The sequence below is a fragment of the Glycine soja genome, unplaced genomic scaffold (genome assembly GCF_004193775.1).
Source record: "Glycine soja cultivar W05 unplaced genomic scaffold, ASM419377v2 tig00104511_1_pilon_84547_1256723, whole genome shotgun sequence".
Taxonomy (NCBI): Eukaryota; Viridiplantae; Streptophyta; class Magnoliopsida; order Fabales; family Fabaceae; genus Glycine; species Glycine soja.
Genome location: NW_021144441.1, coordinates 314,975 through 334,532, shown reverse-complemented (window position 1 = coordinate 334,532; position 19,558 = coordinate 314,975). Strand labels below are relative to the sequence as shown.

The 19,558-nt window shown below is 30.4% G+C and overlaps 1 protein-coding gene across 1 annotated transcript; it reads right to left on the bottom strand.

Annotated features, from left to right (window-relative positions):
* Positions 1-7,338: 7,338 nt before the first annotated feature.
* Positions 7,339-14,597, bottom strand: LOC114404567. Its single transcript, XM_028367475.1, has 7 exons — positions 14,529-14,597; positions 13,988-14,130; positions 10,277-10,361; positions 9,287-9,442; positions 8,344-8,499; positions 7,847-7,948; positions 7,339-7,383 (listed from the first exon to the last, which is right to left on the bottom strand). The coding sequence occupies exons 1-7, from the start codon at positions 14,595-14,597 to the stop codon at positions 7,339-7,341; spliced, it is 756 nt and encodes a 251-aa protein (XP_028223276.1).
* Positions 14,598-19,558: the final 4,961 nt, after the last annotated feature.

The window sequence follows — 19,558 nt, the reverse complement described above, 5'->3', positions numbered from 1 at the left end:
TTGATATTTTCATCGTCTATTCTTACTTGTTGATGATACCGTTTCTTTCTTTGTCCATTTTTAATTTATTTTTATTTTTATATCATATGTTTTCTTTTTCTTTTTTTATCATATTCGCTATCTTCAATTCGTGCTAATATGAGAACAATTTGTTCAGATTACATAGAAATTAAAAATTGAAAATCAGAATGTTCTCCCCCGAATTGCAATTTCAAATTTTAGAATTTCTGGTTTGAAAAATAATCTTTGTTAACCTTCTTGAATATGAAATATATAAGGTTGATTCACATGGTTGATACTGAAGATTCAATTTATTTTAAATTTCATACATACATCTGTTGTCATTTTTATATTTATAGGTGTATTTAATAAGTTATCATTCTATTTTATTTATCATGGACATGTTGTGCATGATTGATTTCATATAGATTAATTATAATAGTTTTTATATGTATTAAAATCGCATTTTTTTCTTGAATGATTTTATTAATTTATAAACATGTATATATTGTATGTGGTGATAAGTTTAAGAAAAATAATTTAAGAAATAGTTAAATATATTTTATATGTCTCATTAATTAAATATATTTTATATGTCTTATTAATAATATAATGACTCACAAGACAAGAAGCTAATGATTAATTTGTATCACATGTTTATTAATATAATTGAAAAGTATACGATTGTAAATCATAAGTTTACAAAATAAAAATGAATTTATTATTTGACATGATGGTTGGATTATCCCTATCTATTATGATGAAAAATATTTGAAGTTTCATATGGACACCAATTGAAGATTCTTTAGTCAAATGATTCTCATGTATTATATGTTCCCAAAGGAAATTGATAATTAAACCATCACCAAGAAAAAATGGAAATTAGTCTATTTCGTTTTTAGAATGAATGTAGGGTGATATTTATGGACCAATACACCCACCATGTGAATCATTCAGAAATTTTGTGATTTTAATTGATGCATTAACTAGATGATCACATGTTTCCTTGTTAACTTTTAATTAGATGTTTGTGATATTGTTGGCTCAATTAGTCCTAGTTAGATCTCATTTTCAAATTATTTAATTAAGAGAATTTGTCTTGATAATGGTGATGAGCTTACATTTCATGCTTTTAATAAGTATTGTATGACTATTGAAATTTATGTTAATCATGTAGAACATGTTAATATACTTGTGAGATCAAAACTTTAACGTTTTATTTGGGGTATCCAATCATACATGCTGCAATATTGATTTACATCATGCCAACATGTTATAGTTAGTTCTCCTATTTTGAAATTGATTTTCAATTAGCAAACTTATATTTCCAATTTAATATTTTTTTTCTTCATATGTATTTTGTTATAATATTATTCATTCACAACACACTAAAATGAGTCTTCAAAGGAGTTTGGAAATATATGTTGTGTGTGAATATTCATATGTTAAATCATCAACAATAGATTTGTTTATAACAATTTGTTTATTATTATTTTGAATTACTTTTTTCAACATGAGGGGAAAATAATAAGCAGTTGGAAAAAAATTAGTTTAAATGAATTATCATTATCTTGATCCTTGTATAAAAGAATTTGAACTTGAAGTTCAAAAGATAATTCATTTACAAAGTTTAGTCAAAACAAATGGCTAAATTATATGTATCAATTGTTAATACTTCAATAAAATTTGATGTCTCTATTGAACAATATTGCAAGATGAGTATGAGACATGCATGAAGTGTGCTAGACAAGTTGGTTTCAAAAGATAAAAATCTTAAAAAATGAGCTAAAATGCAAGATGGTCAAATTGAGATTATGAGAATGTTGAAACATTCCTCTAATATAATTATATATTTTAATTCTAGAAGATCTCATGTACGTAAAATTAGTGAAAATAAAAAGATCTCATTTCATGTCATGACTGGAATATGATAAAACAAAATAAAGTCAATGTTTATAATGTATTTGCATATAATGTAACGTTAAATGTAATAAATGATAATGAGAATCAAGAGTAAGTCTATAAAAGATTATAAACAACAAAATGATTGGTCAAAATATAAAGACTCAATTGAGAAAAAATTAGACTAGCTTCCTAAAGCGATTGATTTTTGGACTTGTAGTTTATACACCTCAACATATAAAACACAATTATGTTCTTGGATATGTAGTCCATTCACCTGAAATGAAAAACTAGTTATATTTTTGGGCATGTGATCATATACTTAAAGACATAAAACTAGTTAGGTTTTTGGACATACAATCCATGCACTTGAAGATGTAAAATCTATTGCATTTTTGGACTTGTTGGTAATACACTTGAATATATTAAACCAATTGGATTCAAATAGATTTTTGTGCAAAAATAAAATAAGAATGGTGAAATTCAAAGATAGAAAACATGACTTAAAATTAATTTTGAAGACACATGTTGACCTATACTGAATGTGAGTACTTTTGATAGTTAATCACTCTTGCATTGTAGCACATGAAAGGCTTAATTTACATTTAGTGGATATTGTTACAACTTATTCATATGACTCTCTCGATAATGACATTTCCATGAAATTGCCTGAAGTATTCTCGAGAATAATACTTTCTATGGACTAAAGTAATCAAGTCGCATGTGGTAAAATCAACTTAGTGAGTACTTGCTAAAGCAAGGATATAAAAATAATCCTATTTGTTCATGTATTTTCATGAAATTTTGAAAATATTTTTTTTATAATTGTTATTTATGTAGATGATGTGAATATTATTAGAACTCTTGAAGAGATTTTAAAAGCTATAGATTTATTAAAGAAATAATTTGAGATGAAGACCTAGGAAGCAAAAAAGTTCTATTTAGGAAATTGAATATTTAAAGAATAGAATTGTTGTGCACCAAAAAGCTTATACAAAAAAGGTGCTTATTAAAAGGTTTTATATGAGAAATTACATTTGTTGTATATTCCAATGATTGAAGGTCTCTAGATGTGAATTAAGATCCTTTTAGATCTTGAGAAAATGATGAAGAACTACTTAGTCCTGAAGTAACATATCTTAGTGTTATTGAAACACTAATGTATCTTACTATTCATACACAACCTGACATATTAGTTCCTACTAATTCACAAGCAAAATCTCACTAATTCACTAATACAAAGACATTTAAGCATGTACTTCGTTATTTTAGAGGTTATTTGGTAGATCCTCATAATGATATAACATAAGATTACATGAGGTGATATAATATTTTTATGGCAATATGTGAAATAAGCCAAAATAAACACATAAGCTAATCATACATAAATTAGCTCAACATAAAAAATAATCGCATTGATGATCACATGTGAAGACAATGTTACATGTATTGCTCAGTTGAAAGAAGGATGCACAAAGGAGATAGAATAAAACATAGTGTACCAAAGTTCTTTTTTACCCATGATCTCCAAAAGAAATAAATGTTCAACAAGTTCGTTCATGTGAGAATCTAAAAATTTCTTTACAGGGTCATTATTATGGAAGACTTTTGAGCAATTAACTTACAAGATTGAAATTTTTCATCTTGAAGATGGTTGTCTGCATGAGGGAGGAAATAAATACATTTTGCACTCTTTGTCTTCACCATGGTTTTGTCCCATTGGATGTTTCTAGCAAAGTTTTTAATGAGACAGATAATTACATATTGAATAATGATATACTTTTTTCATTCACTAAGTTTTTATCCCATAGGATTTTTCCTTATAAGATTTTAATGAAATACATTCTTAGATATTGGACATCCAAAGAGTAGTATTATAAATAATCTATTTGTGGTTGTCCAAATCTTTTATAATCTTTCTTTATTTATACTAGATGTTGACCCTGTGATGCATGGGATGGACACAATGTGTAAGATTTTTTGTTTGGATTTTTTTATATTTCTAATATGATTAAGCTTTATGTGATTTTAACATAAATTAATATCTTATTTTATATTTTTTGTTTTGTGAAGGATTTAACTTAAGACATGGTCAAATACACTTTTTATCCTATTTAACTTCGAAATAGCAATTGCAATAAAAAATATATATTTAAAGTTTTTTTTTCTAAACAAGTATTTGTCTAATAAAATAAGAAGTTTTTTACTTTTTATATGTTTGTCTAATTTTTTAAAACAATTTATTTTTGTTTTAAGAAACAAATTGTTACTATAAAAAAGAAAAACAATCTTATTTACTTGTTAAAATCTCTCTCTCTATATATATATATATAGTAAATTTCACTTCAACAAATTAAATATTGGTCATTGATCAAATGTTTAATTTGATGATAGTCATTGATCATATATTTTTTTTGTTTGTAACATGTGTATTTAATGAAAAATTAAATTATTCACATCAATTCTATTTAATATTAAATTTTGGTAAGTAAAAATTATTTTAAGTAATAACATGTTATTTATTATATAATTTTAATAACTAAATATTGAGTTTTGATAATTTTGATACTAAGTAGTAATAATAAAATTGATATTAATACTTATACACAATTTTTTATATTAGTTACTCTAAAATATATTTTTCAAAAATAATATCTAAATATTATTACACAATTTAATAATTAAATATTAGTTTTGATAATTATATATTAAAAAGTCACATGCTATTTATTATACAATTTTGGTAATTAAATACTTTGATATTCAAAAATAAATTAATTAACTGTTATATAAATAATTAAACACACACACACACATATATATATATATATATATATATATATATATATATATATATATATATATATATATATATATTAAAATATCAATTAACTAATACTAAAATACTTAGATAATGAAATATATCTTTGATTATTATTTCTCATAAAGCATATTTAAAGTAGTAAAAATAAAATAATAAAATGAGCATATGAAAAAAATACATCTTTATTTATAAATTTCATTAAAGTATTCTATCACTATTGTTAAGAAAAAATAACTCATACAAAATTTTAAATATTAATAAATGTTTTTTAAGATAACATCTATAACAATTATATTTAAAAAATAATTTTATTTATGTTTATATTTCAAACAAGATACAAATATTATAAATATATAGTATAAACAAACCCGTGCATTGCATAAATATAAAATCTAGTTACTATTTAAAAAAAAACACTTTTTTTTTAATATCAAACAAACTGGTGTCCTTTATCAGATAAATACTTTAGTGAGTAATATATATAATATTCAGTCCTTACTTTTTTTAAAAGGGTCAAAATATTCTCCTAATCTATGTAAAAATATGTTGTTTATTTTTATGTCTATTTATTTTTAATTGAAGTCTTCGTTTACTTTTCATTATGTTCGATTTTTTAATTGTTAATAAAAAAATGCTAGATTCTTTTTCATTATGTTCGATTTTTTAATTGTTAATAAAAAAAATGCTAGATTCTTTAATTGAAAATCTGTTTACTCAATTATTAATTAAATATTAAATACACCAATTTAAATTTCTATAAACCAGTTAACATAAACCCTTTAATGCATTAGTCCCTTTTTCATGTAAAATTAATTTAAAACCCTTCAATATCACCCTAAAAACTTAAGTAATTATTGGACGATTTTCTTATTCCATTAGGATGTTTCATTTTTAAACTGCGTAGTCTAACATTTTTTTTATAATTTATTTAAAACAAAATAAAATGAATGTGTTATGATATTTTGCTTATTAAAAACCATTAAAAAAATATAAATAAACATAAAAACCACAATTGCTATGTATAAATTTTATTTTAATCAATTGACGGATACTGATATACATATCAATCTATAAAAGAAAATTAAAATTTATTTGGATAGAAGAAAATTATGAATAACTTATTTAAGTGAGAAGATAATAAAAAAAACAAATAATTATTTTCTTAGAAATTAATTTTAGGCAATAATTTTACTTATGAGAAAATAATAGTGATTATGTTGATTTAATTTTATTTTTGTTATATATATTAATTATGTAAAAAAAATTTGAATTTGAATTGGTTAAAAATATTTAATTTTTGCAAACTCTCAGTCTCACCATTAAAACATTTAAATTATGTTTATGGACATTTCTATATAGTTTTTAAAAGCATCTCCTCACTTAGCATCATGGTATAACTCATTGGAAGATTATTTAACAATTATCACATTCCTAACACTCTATTTATAAAGTAAATTAAGATTAACTCAAAATTGTAATTCTAGATTCTTTTATTGACTCACAATTGATTCGTTGTTCACATATCCAAATGTGCTCACATGTTACTGCAAATGAAAAGATGAAAGAATGAAAAGATGAAAGATTTCACAGGAGTTTTTTTTCCTTTTTGCTTAAATTTTGTCTATATTTCTTTTTATTTAACTATTGAAAATAAATTTCGTTTTTTTACCAACAACTTATGGATTTATCATAACATAATCATTATAAAGAATCAAACTACAAATCTATAATATTATGTCGACCTTGTGCATTGAGTCACTTAAATATTTATTTGTATAAGTATGTTATACACTACTACAAATAAAACTTTTTAAGTTGGTTCTACAGGCCATTTTACGATGGTTTTGAACCATCATAGCACGAAGTGTCGTAAAATGTGTCAATCTCTATAACAATGATTTTGAAACCGTCTTTAAAGATTGATGTTTCTAAGACGGTTCTAGGAATAATCGTCTTAAAATATATTGTTTATTTAAACTGGTTATTAATTATTAACTATTATAATAAGTCAACTTTCTACGACGGTTATTTTTAAAAGCGTCTTAGAAAGTGAGACATATTAAGACAGTTTTTCCTATAACCGTCTTAGTATGTCTTACTTATTAAGACGGTTTATATTGTAACAGTATTAATATGTTCTTTGTTTTAAGGGCTTTCTAAGTCGGTTTTTGTTAAAACCATCTTAGAAAGTGAGACATACTAAGACGGTTTAAGTTGAAACAGTCTTAGTATGTCCTTTGTTTGTAACACATTCTAAGGCGGTTATTCATAAAATCGTCTTAGAAAGTGAGACATACTAAGACGGTTTTCCAACAACCGTCTTAGAATAATTTATTTATTTTTTCATTTTTTTGGTGCGACTCTAGTTTTTTAGGTGGTGTTTTAATTATTCTATACATTGATTTGAAGCAAAAGAATTTACATCATTTTGAAGAATTGTAAAATCGTTTAATCACATAATAAAAGAATTTACATAATTAATGATAGTATACAATTTTGCAAGAATTTAAAATTACTATGGAATATCTAACATTGCTAACTTCAGTTGTAAGTTGTCCACAAATTACAAACTTTGACAACACAACTTTCATAAAGCAGTGTTGAAACCTCTCTCACCATGTAATGAGTCCATAATTAAGGGCAGATGCAATAAATCCCTGAACAAACAAGGACATTAATTAAAAGTTGATATAAGGATCACTGAGTGTTTATCAGATAAAAATAAAATAAAGATCACTTAGTTCTAAAATGCTAGAACAAACAATTTTATATTCTTCTCAACACCAACAAGAAAATATTAGTTACATAAAATGTTTAAAAATCAAAATACATTTAAAAAAATTGTGAGCATAACTACATGATACTTTGACAGATTTCACTGAATGGTAACAGAAATTCATCAATCAAATTATTTTCATAAAAACATTCACCTCTCACACTTCATTTGCAAGTAGTTCATTACACAAGTATATGCAATTCATTTGCATAAATACATGATACTTTGACTAGCAAATAAAATTAGGTACTAGATAATGTCAATAGAAAGGTGAGTCCCTATCCTAGTCAACATGCATAATCAGTGAATGTCTAAACCCAGGAAAAACACAGAGAAAGAAAGACCTTTTCCTGATTTTGTGGCTTTAATAAAATAGGCTCAGGAAGAACTACATTGTCTATATCCTGAATGTATGGCTTCACCTTTGCCTCCAACATCTCATTCAACTGTAGGTGAAATCAAGCATTAGTCACTTGCACAAAAGATTGATGGACAATGACATTTCAAAGCGTGCACGGAAGAATAATATAATATTTGACAAATAGAATATATATTAAAAGGCATGTGATAATTCTGAATGCAATTTGCAGTTTTGAGTACAACTCAGTAAACCACAGATAGCTTTCCATCCTGAATTTTGAAGCAAGAACCAAGAATACCAAGAACATTGTGAACTAACAAAGCATAGGGTATGATCTAGAGACAATTTGCAAATGTTGTTTAACATAATTTCATTACATGAAATGCCTGATTAGGACATATGTCGGTTCTGATCAGTTGATCCTTTCACCATGAACAAACAAAGTGGCAAACAGGAGATGGAAAGACAAAAACCACCAACCTTGTCCTGACGCCATTTAGTTTCCCACTGTGCATCCAAGATCTTATCAGAGATTTCTCTTTGGGCATTAAGAAGAGCAATCATTTCATAGAACTTATCTGGATCTTTGAGATCCTCCTCACTCCAAGATGATGCATTCAATGGAAGGTCAAGCTCCTCCCAATTTTTTTGCAGTTAGTTAAGTCTTATCATGTTTGGTATAAACTATATTTGTTTCTATATTATGTTACCCATTATCATGTCAGCTGTTTAAACTACCTGGTTGTTTTTGAGATACTTTTGCCATTTCAATTCTCACCGTTTGTTTTTAATTCAAATTATTGGGCACCAAAATGAATCATCAATTAATTTGAACAAAATGGATTCAACCTTCATTTTTCTATAAAGTTGTCATGAACTGACAATCCCCAAAACTTAAGCTATAAGCTGAAGACATGTGAATGAGTTTTTATTTATACTACATCTCTAATATGCTCCCTCATGCAAGAACCCTTTGGGCTTTATGTGTGGATAATGCACAAACCGGTCTACCTTTTATGTTAAAACTGAGAACATTGCTCAATAGGAGCCATGGTCTAATCACAGAATGCACTTCACAAGGGTCATCCTTGTACAGTGTTCACATGAAGCTTAAAAAAAATATTAAACCAAGTTAGACTATCCCAGGTTCGTCACCAACGTTTGACCCATTCACTGCAAAAGCCATAAAGAGGTTTGTAGTTTTTTCAGTTATACCGACCATGCCAATCAAGTCCATACAACTGATTATATATGCCCATTATAGCTAGTGGAAGAGAAAGAATTCAGCAAGTGCAATCATCAAAAGCACATTATAAATTGAAAGAAAATTGTGCACATTATTTAAGCATAGACAAATCTGGACTATCATAATAACTAAAAAGGAATAACTAGCAAGCATAACATGAAGATAGTGAATACGTACACCGCAATTTGGCGGTCTTGGTGGAGGATCAATCTTCATAACCTCGGTCTCCAGAGCCTTCTTAGCCTTATAGTAAGGGACATTTTTCACTATGACAGGATCATCCCTTGCACGGGCAGGATCAATAGATATCAAGGCCTGTGATAACCGAAAAATCTAAAATAAAACTGCAAAATCTACTCCAGAGGAAACTATATAAAAATTAAGATGTCATAGTTTCAACCACACAAATAACACTATATCAAGCATCCAAGTAATAAAAAAACTACCAAAAATTATCAAAAAAATAGTACAAGAATAAACAATTTTCAATTTATTTTAGCAACTTGATGAATCCCCTGCATACCTAAATTCTACACTGCTTGTGTCTTCCATAGCAAAGTATGAATAGTTGTAAGTTAAGTTTTCAGAAAGGCAGTGAAAAGAACTATATTCCCAACAATTTTACATAAAATTTAAAAAAAGGCGAGAGATGCCATTATGAGATTTGTTCATTATCCTCATATTATAAACATGTAATTCTTTCCATCTATTCTACTCCGATTGTTGATTTAAATAAAAAAAAAGCCAAAAGCATAGGAGCATATTTCTTATGCTCTATATCTATTCGGAGAATTTTGTGGCATCAGTGCCTAGTTGGAAGTATCAATAATTGTTCGATAGTTTTTAAAAAAATCACAATAATGCAATCTAATGATGAACAAAATCACAACAGCAAGGTTGTTGCCTTGTGTTGTGACTTCAATGGTCTTACATTATAATTATACTAGACATAGAAACATTCTCAACAATCACATTCACAGGGATATAAGGTACATACATGAGCCCACACTGGTAGTGTAGGAGCCATTGGGCTATCTATTAGTATTGGGTGTGGTCATATTTAAAGAAAGATTCAAGGCAGCTTAAGATTAAGATTATACACTGAACTGAAGAACTAGCATATAAGCTTCACTTATCTAAAGAGAAAAATCATAATGTCAAACTTACCAATAGCGTACAAGTTAATCCAACAGCAAAGCATATGACAAAACCATATAGTCTCTGGTCACAGATAGAGAGCATATTAGTTAAACTGTGAAAGACAATTTACAAATAGAAATCTGTTATATGAATCAGATGAACATTTCAATATGACAATAGCTTGGGTAAATAAGAAAATATGAGAAGATTGATGCATAGTTTAGAAAAAAAAATATAGGATAAAAGAGAGATATGTAGGGACTACAACCTAATGGCTTAATCATAGCAGTTAATCAGGTCTCAAAAATATGAAGTAAAACTGATACTTCAGGCCTTTTCTATATTCCCCAAGTCATAACCAACCAACCCCCAATAATAACAGGTAAAGTGAATGAAACAAATAAGAGAGAGAAACCCGACATCATTATGCTACTCAAAGCCCTATGTTTGCTTTAGTTCAATTCTGTAAATTCCTAAAACCAATCTAACACCAACATGTACTTGAGTAGTTCTGGGTCCTCCAAACAACAAAGATATCACCATCCAAAACCATTTGTTTGAAACAGAAGGTATCATTATATATTTGAAATTGCATAGTTAGTGTATTGAGACTTTATTCAAAGGAGCCTCAAAACATGACATCTCTATAGACTACACATCTCCACCCATTAACCAAGTAACATCTTACAGTCCAAATGAACCCAAAAGTTATACAATGTCATGATACGCCTTACTCATCTGAATTCAGTTCAATAAGACAGTCCATAAATATCGGAGCCAAATGAAATGTACTCTAGTCATCCAGTTAATTTCATCTTCCAATAACTATTTCCTTTATTTCACCTTTTTATGAATGATTTGGTGAAGATATTTAATTATTCACTGCAATCCATCAGTGAAACATTCTCATTTATCACCTAAAACCAATATAAGTTATTTCCAGCAATACACAGAAATCTACAATGATAGTTTCTACAAGAAAATATTATCACTATATTTTCTCTTGATTTGACTTCTCAATCGTACATCATCTGTGGATTGAAACATCATAAAAAACTTCAAATGTTCTTAAATAGCAACTTTAGCGCACTAGAGCTATAGCATTGCAGAATTTCTTAGATCCACAATTGTGACTCCGTCTGCTATTGTGCCCACTATGGGTGTTTTGATTGCGGCATGTATCCTGCATCCTATTGTCCTCTCCTGCAAGTCTCAAGCCAACTGAACTTTTGAGTAAGCAACTTAATATTATGCCAATTTTTATGCATTTTATTTGCATACAACTTAAATTTTTGTGTTTAATTGATATATATATATATATATATATATATATATATATATATATATATATATATATATATATATATATATATATATATAACATATCATATATTTCAACAGCTATGCGACTTCTGCTATTTTCCCACAGCGCTATCTGCTATATGATATAGTAGATTATTGGCTTCAATATTTTAAATCCCGAATAGTGGCACATAGTGGAATGCCTCAAAAACACTATAGTGGGATAGCAAATAGTAGTAGATAGCAGAATAGTTTGTTTAATGCATACTAAATGCATATAAATTCTCAAAATTGATGACATTCATAATTAACAACTAAAAAGTCATAAGTGTCTTAAACAAAACATACAAGTGAATTCTTAAAGAAAGGAATTTTAAGTTATATTTCACTATAATTATAACATGTATGATTTGTACAAATTCGTGAAAATAAATTTAATATCTTTTATCATGTCTGTTTCACAGACGAGACAGGGTACAATATACAAAATACAGCTTTTGAAACTTAAAAGAGTAAGGGTGTTCTCAGTTCACGTAACCCATGAACCTGAACCAATTAAATCCAAACAACCAAACAAACTGGTTCAGATTCAAGAGTTGTTTGGGGTCGAACCCAACCTGACTTGTACAAATCCAATGACTTTTTGATTGGGTAATGTTTTTTTTTAAAAAAACTAGCAAACTAGATGATAAAACCCATTAATGTGCTTCTTTGTAATTAATATATATATATATATATATATATATATATATATATATATATATATATATATATATATTATTAGTATTCACAATTGTTTAGAAAATCTAAAGCAATATTTAAGTTTTAAGCAGTCACTTTAGTCCCTGAAAATAAAATGTAACCAGATGATAAAACCCATTAATTCTTTTACTTCTCAATCAAGCCTACTCTGTTCTTACCCTCTTCCATATTCAAACACCAACACCAACACCTTTTCCAATCAATCGGATACCTCTTCTTCCTCTTGTGCAGCCCCTACTCGTTCGTCTCCTCTCAGAGAAGCCCTTCCTCTCATAAACAACATAATATAGAAGAAAAATGAACCCTCAAACAGTGGTGAAGAAGTTCAAGAGGAACGACAAAAGAAAAGGGACATACAACAAAACATTGTATTATTATTAACTAATAGTATTAATATGTTAATATAAAACCATAAACATGTGGTTCAAAATAAGAACACGCGGTACCTTTAAATCCCAAATGACTAAGGGTTTGGTTGGCAGATGTTGAAGCCGCAATCAAGTTGCCCTTCGTCCGTGTGTTGCTAATCGAGAAAGGCAAAATAAAAACTCCTACCTACCAGTGAAACAAAAACCGTGTTTTGACAATGCCATTCATTACACATTTTCAAGCAAGCAACACTAGGGCATGGGTACTTACCAGCTCGTATGATACGACCGCGGCACGACATACCTTGAACAAGGCTTAGTGATGGGTCACAAACTTCTCTTCGACAGGGCTTAGTGATGATGGGTCACAAACTTCTCTTTCAACACTTGGTGAAGACCAAAGGGGATGCTGGTGAAGACCAAAGGGGACGCTGGGTCAAGAGTGGAAAGGGATGGCTGTAAAATCCCTAATTTGAGGGAAATAAAACAAAGGCGGTTTTGGTCCAAACCCGTCGTTGAATTTTTTTCTATATTTACAAAAATGCCACCCAACGACTTACTAAGACAGTTATTTATAACCGCCTTAAAATTTACGTTGTAAAAAATTATTCTCAACTTTGATAATTACAAGTTTGCCACCGCGCCACTATCTAAGGCGGTTCTGGATAACCGACTTAGATACTACGTCATAAAAAAACATTATTCTAGTAGTGATAAAATTGTCACATTTTCTATTAGTGCCTTTGAATTTTCTGGATGATAAAAAAATGTATTTGAATATACTGATATTATAGTTACTTTTACCGTTAATGTTCTCATAAAATACGATTACTTTTTATGTGAAATTTAATTAATAAATTCTTTAGAATTCTTCTTTTATAACCTTTTTGAATGATAAAAGGAGTGTATTTTACTATTTGAGCAACACTCAAACCATACTTTGCAGCGAAGTCTGTAGCACTATTTGATTCTTTAAGAGTGTGTTTAAACACCACCACCATATAAGATACTTGGATGCCTCTTTAATGCCACGAGCAATATGAAAACATCTATGATTTGACCTATAAGTTCTTGCCAGTAGATTAAAAGCTTCTAGGAGCTAGTGTGGATGTCCACATTGAGCAACCCTATTTCCTTCACTAAACGCACTCCATGGAGGATGGCCCACATTTCTGCTTCAATGATTGAAACACCACCCATGTTACAAGCAAATCACTTGTAGAGTTCCTGATAAGATCTCCACAAGACGTCAAACTCGAGGAACGATCCCAAGCCCCATCACAATTCACCGTCACCTTATGCATACCCAACACTAGGCATCCATCTCATGGTCTGGATCCACGAGGTTGAGAAATAAAACAGAGGCATACAATCATGGATATTAGAAACAACCTTGTACCTATTCTTCAATTTCTTCAACTGCAACAAAACTTTCTCCTTAGTCCAAGCCTGGTTACGAAACACATAAGCATTCCTATGAGCCACAATATGTCTAGCATCAAACCAATTAACTTAAGAAGCCAATCTTTAGGAATTGGTCCACCTCCTCTAAGATTATCATACACCCACAAGAAAAAAGACATTAGTGGAAACCGGGGTGATACATCTCCAAATGGCTTCAGCATGGCAATAATCCCTCATGTAATGAATCGCAGTATGTATGTTCAACATTAGTGGCAAGAGCGCCCTTAGCAAAGCTTCCAAAGGTGCCCTCGAATTCTCTTAGCACCTTTCCGGTGCCATATCACTCTAAAGGGAGGAATATTTGGAAAATTCTCATCCTTAGAAATGGCCGAGTACATGTGTTTAACGCTTCAAATGTCATTCGAGGCTCTTTTCAACATCACCTTTTGATCATTAATCATGTGAGAAGGAGGAACAAAACCTATAATAGCCTTCACAACCTCCTTCGACATGCTTTGAGAAATATAATGAGTATCCTAGCCTTCCACAACATCAAACACATCTACAGTCTTCTTCTTTCAATCATCGTGAGTGAGTTCACGAGTAGCCCACCTATCCAACTGGCCATACGGGGTCAAACAGTTCCCATACCAAAAATTGAAAGGAACACTTGGATCATGGACGCAATCCGCATTCTCAATAAAGGAATCCCAAACAACCTTAATCCCTGACCAGAGATTCGATCCAGCTTTCTCCTTGTTAACAACATATACACTCATCACCACAACCATATTTGGTTGGCTCTCAAAACTTGTACCCATAACGTTGTCGGTCTAGTGCAAATCTCCCACACCACCTTTACATAAAAGAATCATTAACATGACAAGCCTATCATAAGCCAAGCCTCTTTTTTTCCTTAGGCTTACAAAGAGCTTGTCAAGCCACCCAATGCACCTTCTTAATCAGTGTCTCCCCAAATAAAATTCCGACAAATCTGATCTAGCTTATCACAAACCGTTCCAAGAAAAAATTAAAATTACATAGCATACATAGGAAGAGCACTCAATCGACTTTGTAAACATCAACCTCCCGACAAAGGATAGCGTCCTTGGCTTCCATGCATTCTATCTCTGTTGGGCCTTCTAAATAATATGGCTATAAAAATTCATAGAAACTCTCTTGTGGTGGAGCTGAATCCCTAAATATTTCCCCAAGTTATCAGTTTGTTGAAACCCAGGACCTTGGCTAATCTCTTCACGAACATTCCAATTAACATTCTTAGAAAAAAAAACTTGTCTTCTCTTTGCTCGCTTTCTCTCCTAAGCTCTCACAAAAGAAATGAAGACAAGCATTGACAATCTCCACTTGATTCATAAAAGCCTCAACATACAAGATAAGGTCATCAACAAAGACCAAATGGGAAAGTTTGGGCCCTTTCCTCCCTAATTGAATAGGTTTCCATAGATTACTATCCACTGCAACATTTATCATTTGGCTCAATCTTTCCATACATAAGACAAATAGGTAAGGAGAAATAGGATCTCCTTGCCTGATAACTCTTGAAGGATTGAAAGATTCCAACGCCTCTCCTCTCCAAAGCATCTTAATAGAAGGCATAGAAATACAATAGTGCACAACATCAGTAAAGGCACTAGGCAAACCCACATCTTTTAACGTATCTACAATATATAAAGTCCTAGCTCAATCTGCCACAGACCTTCTCAAGATCAATCTTGATGGTCATCAATCCCTTACCACCCTTTCTACTTCTCATAGAGTGGATCACTTCCTGGGTAATAACGATACTATCCTTGCTTTGTCTGTGGGGAGCAAAATTGCACCCACAAGGACTCACAATTTTCTCCATCACCTCCCTTTACCTTGACGCCAAAACCTTTGTAAAAGCTTTGTGAGAGACGTTGCGCAGCTAATGGGTCCTGAACTGTAATATCTCATTTTTTTAAAAATAAATAAAGAATTTATTTAAAAATTAATAGAGTTTTAAAAATTAAATAAATGAGAGGAAAAAGTTTTTGTTAATTAAAATAAGAGTTTCATAATATTAGAAAATAAATAGAGTAAAATAATATTTTAGAAAATAAATAGATATTTTAATTGATTAATTATTTATTTAATGAAAGAGTAAAATAAAATCTTTTTATAAAATAATAAACTAAAAAGATAGAATAAATAATAAGCTTAGAGTATTCTACCTATAAATAGAGACATACTAGGTCAGTTTTTATCATACTCCTCTATGCTCTTTCTTCTTTCCAAATTCGTTCTCCATTCTTCCTCTCCCAAAACCCTCTATTTTTCGACATACATTCAAACCTGTCCCAATAAAAATATGCTGCTAGAATCGTTAACTGTTAGATCGTCCTGCAATTTGAACATCACATACGGAACTCATTTTTGTACAATCCCACCATTGGGATTTGCCAACTAGTGTCTGTAGAGAAAGAAATGTCTCTCGCATAGTGATAGTGAAATTGAGACTCCTATTCCTTCTCCTTCTCTCTAATGCTTGGAAACTCTAGCAGAACAACTAGAGGAAAAGCTTGAAGAATCTTAGGGAACCACTAGAGATGTCGTTATCGCTATCAGACTATACACGTGAGCCAGCTCAAAGGTAAGAGATGAGTTATTCACTGCTGAGGAGTAGTGAGAACATGTATAGGGATCTTTAGAGGATCAATTAGGATGAGGTTTTTGGTGTTTCTGCAATTTTGATTCTATCTTTACAATTATAACTACAAATTATATATGTTTGATGGGTTAATTGATGTCCCGATGCGAAATTGTTGTGTTCTTGTGTTGACTAAGAACCCTAGAAATTGGGTTTTTTCTTTCTTTCTAATTAGCATGAATTGATGAAATCGAATGATTATTATGATATCTTTAATAGTTAATTTGCATTATGAGTTTATATTTGAATCTAGCATACTGTGATAAAGAATAAATGGTCAAAAGAAAAAAAAAATTCCTTTGTGTTTGTTTTTCATATTGCAGTAGATTGAAAAATGTATTGTAATGTTATATTAAAATAAACTTTCAAATCAAATCGAAATCGTACGCGAATTTTTATGTCTTGTACCACTACACTTTTGATATTTGACACCACACACATCAATTGTACTTTATTAAAGAGTGTGAATTGTAGTCAAAATAGTCTTCTCTTTAGTTGTTTATTTTATACAAATTATTGTCTTTGTCTTGTATTTTCCCACGATGATGATCAACATGTTGTACTAATAAAAGTAATAAAATAATAAATTAAAGAAAGTTGTAAAGTTAATGCTTAGTAGTAATTTCGTTTGATACACTTTTAATTTAATTGTTGTAGAAACTCTTTTTAATTGAAAATAATTTAGTTAGATTTAATATATATATATATATATATGTGTGTGTGTGTGTGTGTGTGTGTGTGTGTGTGTGTGTGTGTGTGTGTGTGTGTGTGTGTGTGTGTGTGTGTGTGTGTGTGTGTGTGTGTGTGTGTGTGTGTGTGTGTGTGTGTGTGTGTGTGTGTGTGTGTGTGTGTGTGTGTGTGTGTGTGTGTGTGTGTGTGTGTGTGATGTGTATATGATTCATGAGGCGTGATAAATTGTTATATTGAAATTATAACATTGTGATTTAGATTGAGTGTATGTGATAAGTTGAGTATGTGTTAAGTTGTGAGATCGCACATGTATTGAGATGTTGTGTATATTGAGTTGTGAGCTATGAACCGTACGATCACATGACTGTAAGACCCTTTAAGGGTGACGAGTTAATGCACGGCGAGTATTGTGATGAGATCCATTGTGGAAACCCGACAAGTTGAATCACTTTGAGGCGTAATGAGTAAAAATTATTTTGAGAACAATTGAGAAGTCATGTGTTTTGTATAGTTCATATATAAAGTTTGTATGTTAAAATATTTTTTGGGTTGGACTTGAATCAGGAGGAAGAGACCCTGATGGACTCTTCGAAGTCTAGGCCTTGTGGGCAAATACACCCGGTTTGAGGGGTCCTTTAAGCCTGTGTAGATCCCACATTGTTGGAGCATTCTCACAAAAGAGAGTGACACTGACTGGTCTCCTTATGACTTTACCTAGTGAAAGTGACCTGACTTACCAGTGTGTCATCTGTCTTGTTATGTATTCCTAGGCGCTCGGCGAGGTTTTTCACTGACATGGTACCACATTGCATATAAGATTGAGTCTTAGCGTATCTCTTGCATAACGCCTATGAAATGATCATTGTAACTTGTTACGTGATAGTGGGTAATGAATTGTGTGATTGTGAGATGTTGTGTTGTACTTGAGATGTTTTGTTTTGAACACGTGATTAATGTGAAGGTGTGGAATGTGATTTTGTGATTAAATCCTTGGGACAAGTGATGTTACACAGTGAGTGGTAAAATTATGTGAGTTGTGCTAAGTTGATCTTGTTATACTTATATATGTGTGTGTGTGTGCGCGCACGCATGTACTTTTGTTTATCTAGCTCTACATGTTTAGGAATGTGATAACTCACTCTTTGTGTGTTGTTTGTGGGATCTTGTGATGATCTTGAACCTTGTGCTTGTGGAAGCAGATAGTTAGGTGGATGGTTTTAAAAAATCTCATGCTAGAGGATACTGGGACACAATGCTCTGATAGGATGTGACATTAGGGCATGAGTTTCTATATTATTTTTATAATGTTCTGAACATGTTACTTTATATTGTTTCGCTGCTTAACTTGTTTTCCTTTTGTAAAAAAAATTGGACGACCTTATTTTGGGCGAGAGATGTTTCCATACCCTTATTTGATAAGTTTTTAATTTGATGATTAACGTGGATGTAAACATTTTACCCATGTGAACTCTTTTATGCTTAGAAAATAAAATCTCTTTTATTTTATTTCACATTTCAATCTATTTTATTATATAAATATGTATATCATGGTAGAGGGTGTCACATAAACTAGCTCAAGTGACACACATCATCCACCTTTGAGATCAAAGTGACCAAGGTCTTATTAAGGCCACTCATTCTAAAAGGATAGAGGGTGTCACATAAACTGGCTCACATAAACTCACTCTAGAAGGATTATGGAATAAGTCCTTAATAATACTGCACAAGGAAGGTTCAACCACTTTCCACTGGCTTTGATAAAATACATTGTGAAACCCATCCTCACCACGAGCCTTAAAGCTCTCCATATGAAAGATAGTTTTCTTGACTTCTTCATTAAAGATAGAACACCTTAGCATTTCCACCTCTGACTCATCCAACTTTGGAAACCTCCCTTTCAAGCAAAACTCCTCATGAACATCCTTCTCTTGGAATAAATCACTACAGAATTTAGTGACCATCTTCTCAAGCTCATCCGGATTATCCAACCAAACTCCTTCATTATTCATCAATTTATCAACCAGATTCTTCTGCCTGCGAACAATAGTAGTATAATGAAAGTATCTGAAATTTTTTTCATCAAACTAGAGTTGT

What these genes read in the sequence shown, in the direction of transcription:
- LOC114404567 (XM_028367475.1), bottom strand. Translation starts at nt 14,597, where the DNA reads ATGTCGAAGGAGGTTGTGAAGGCTATTATAGGTTTTGTTCCTCCTTCT. An exon ending in CTAAATGGCGTCAGGACAAG is followed by an intron (nt 7,949 to 8,343) that starts GTTGGTGGTTTT and finishes TTTCACCTACAG; the next exon opens with TTGAATGAGATGTTGGAGGC. An exon ending in AGCCACAAAATCAGGAAAAG is followed by an intron (nt 7,384 to 7,846) that starts GTCTTTCTTTCT and finishes TTGTTTGTTCAG; the next exon opens with GGATTTATTGCATCTGCCCT.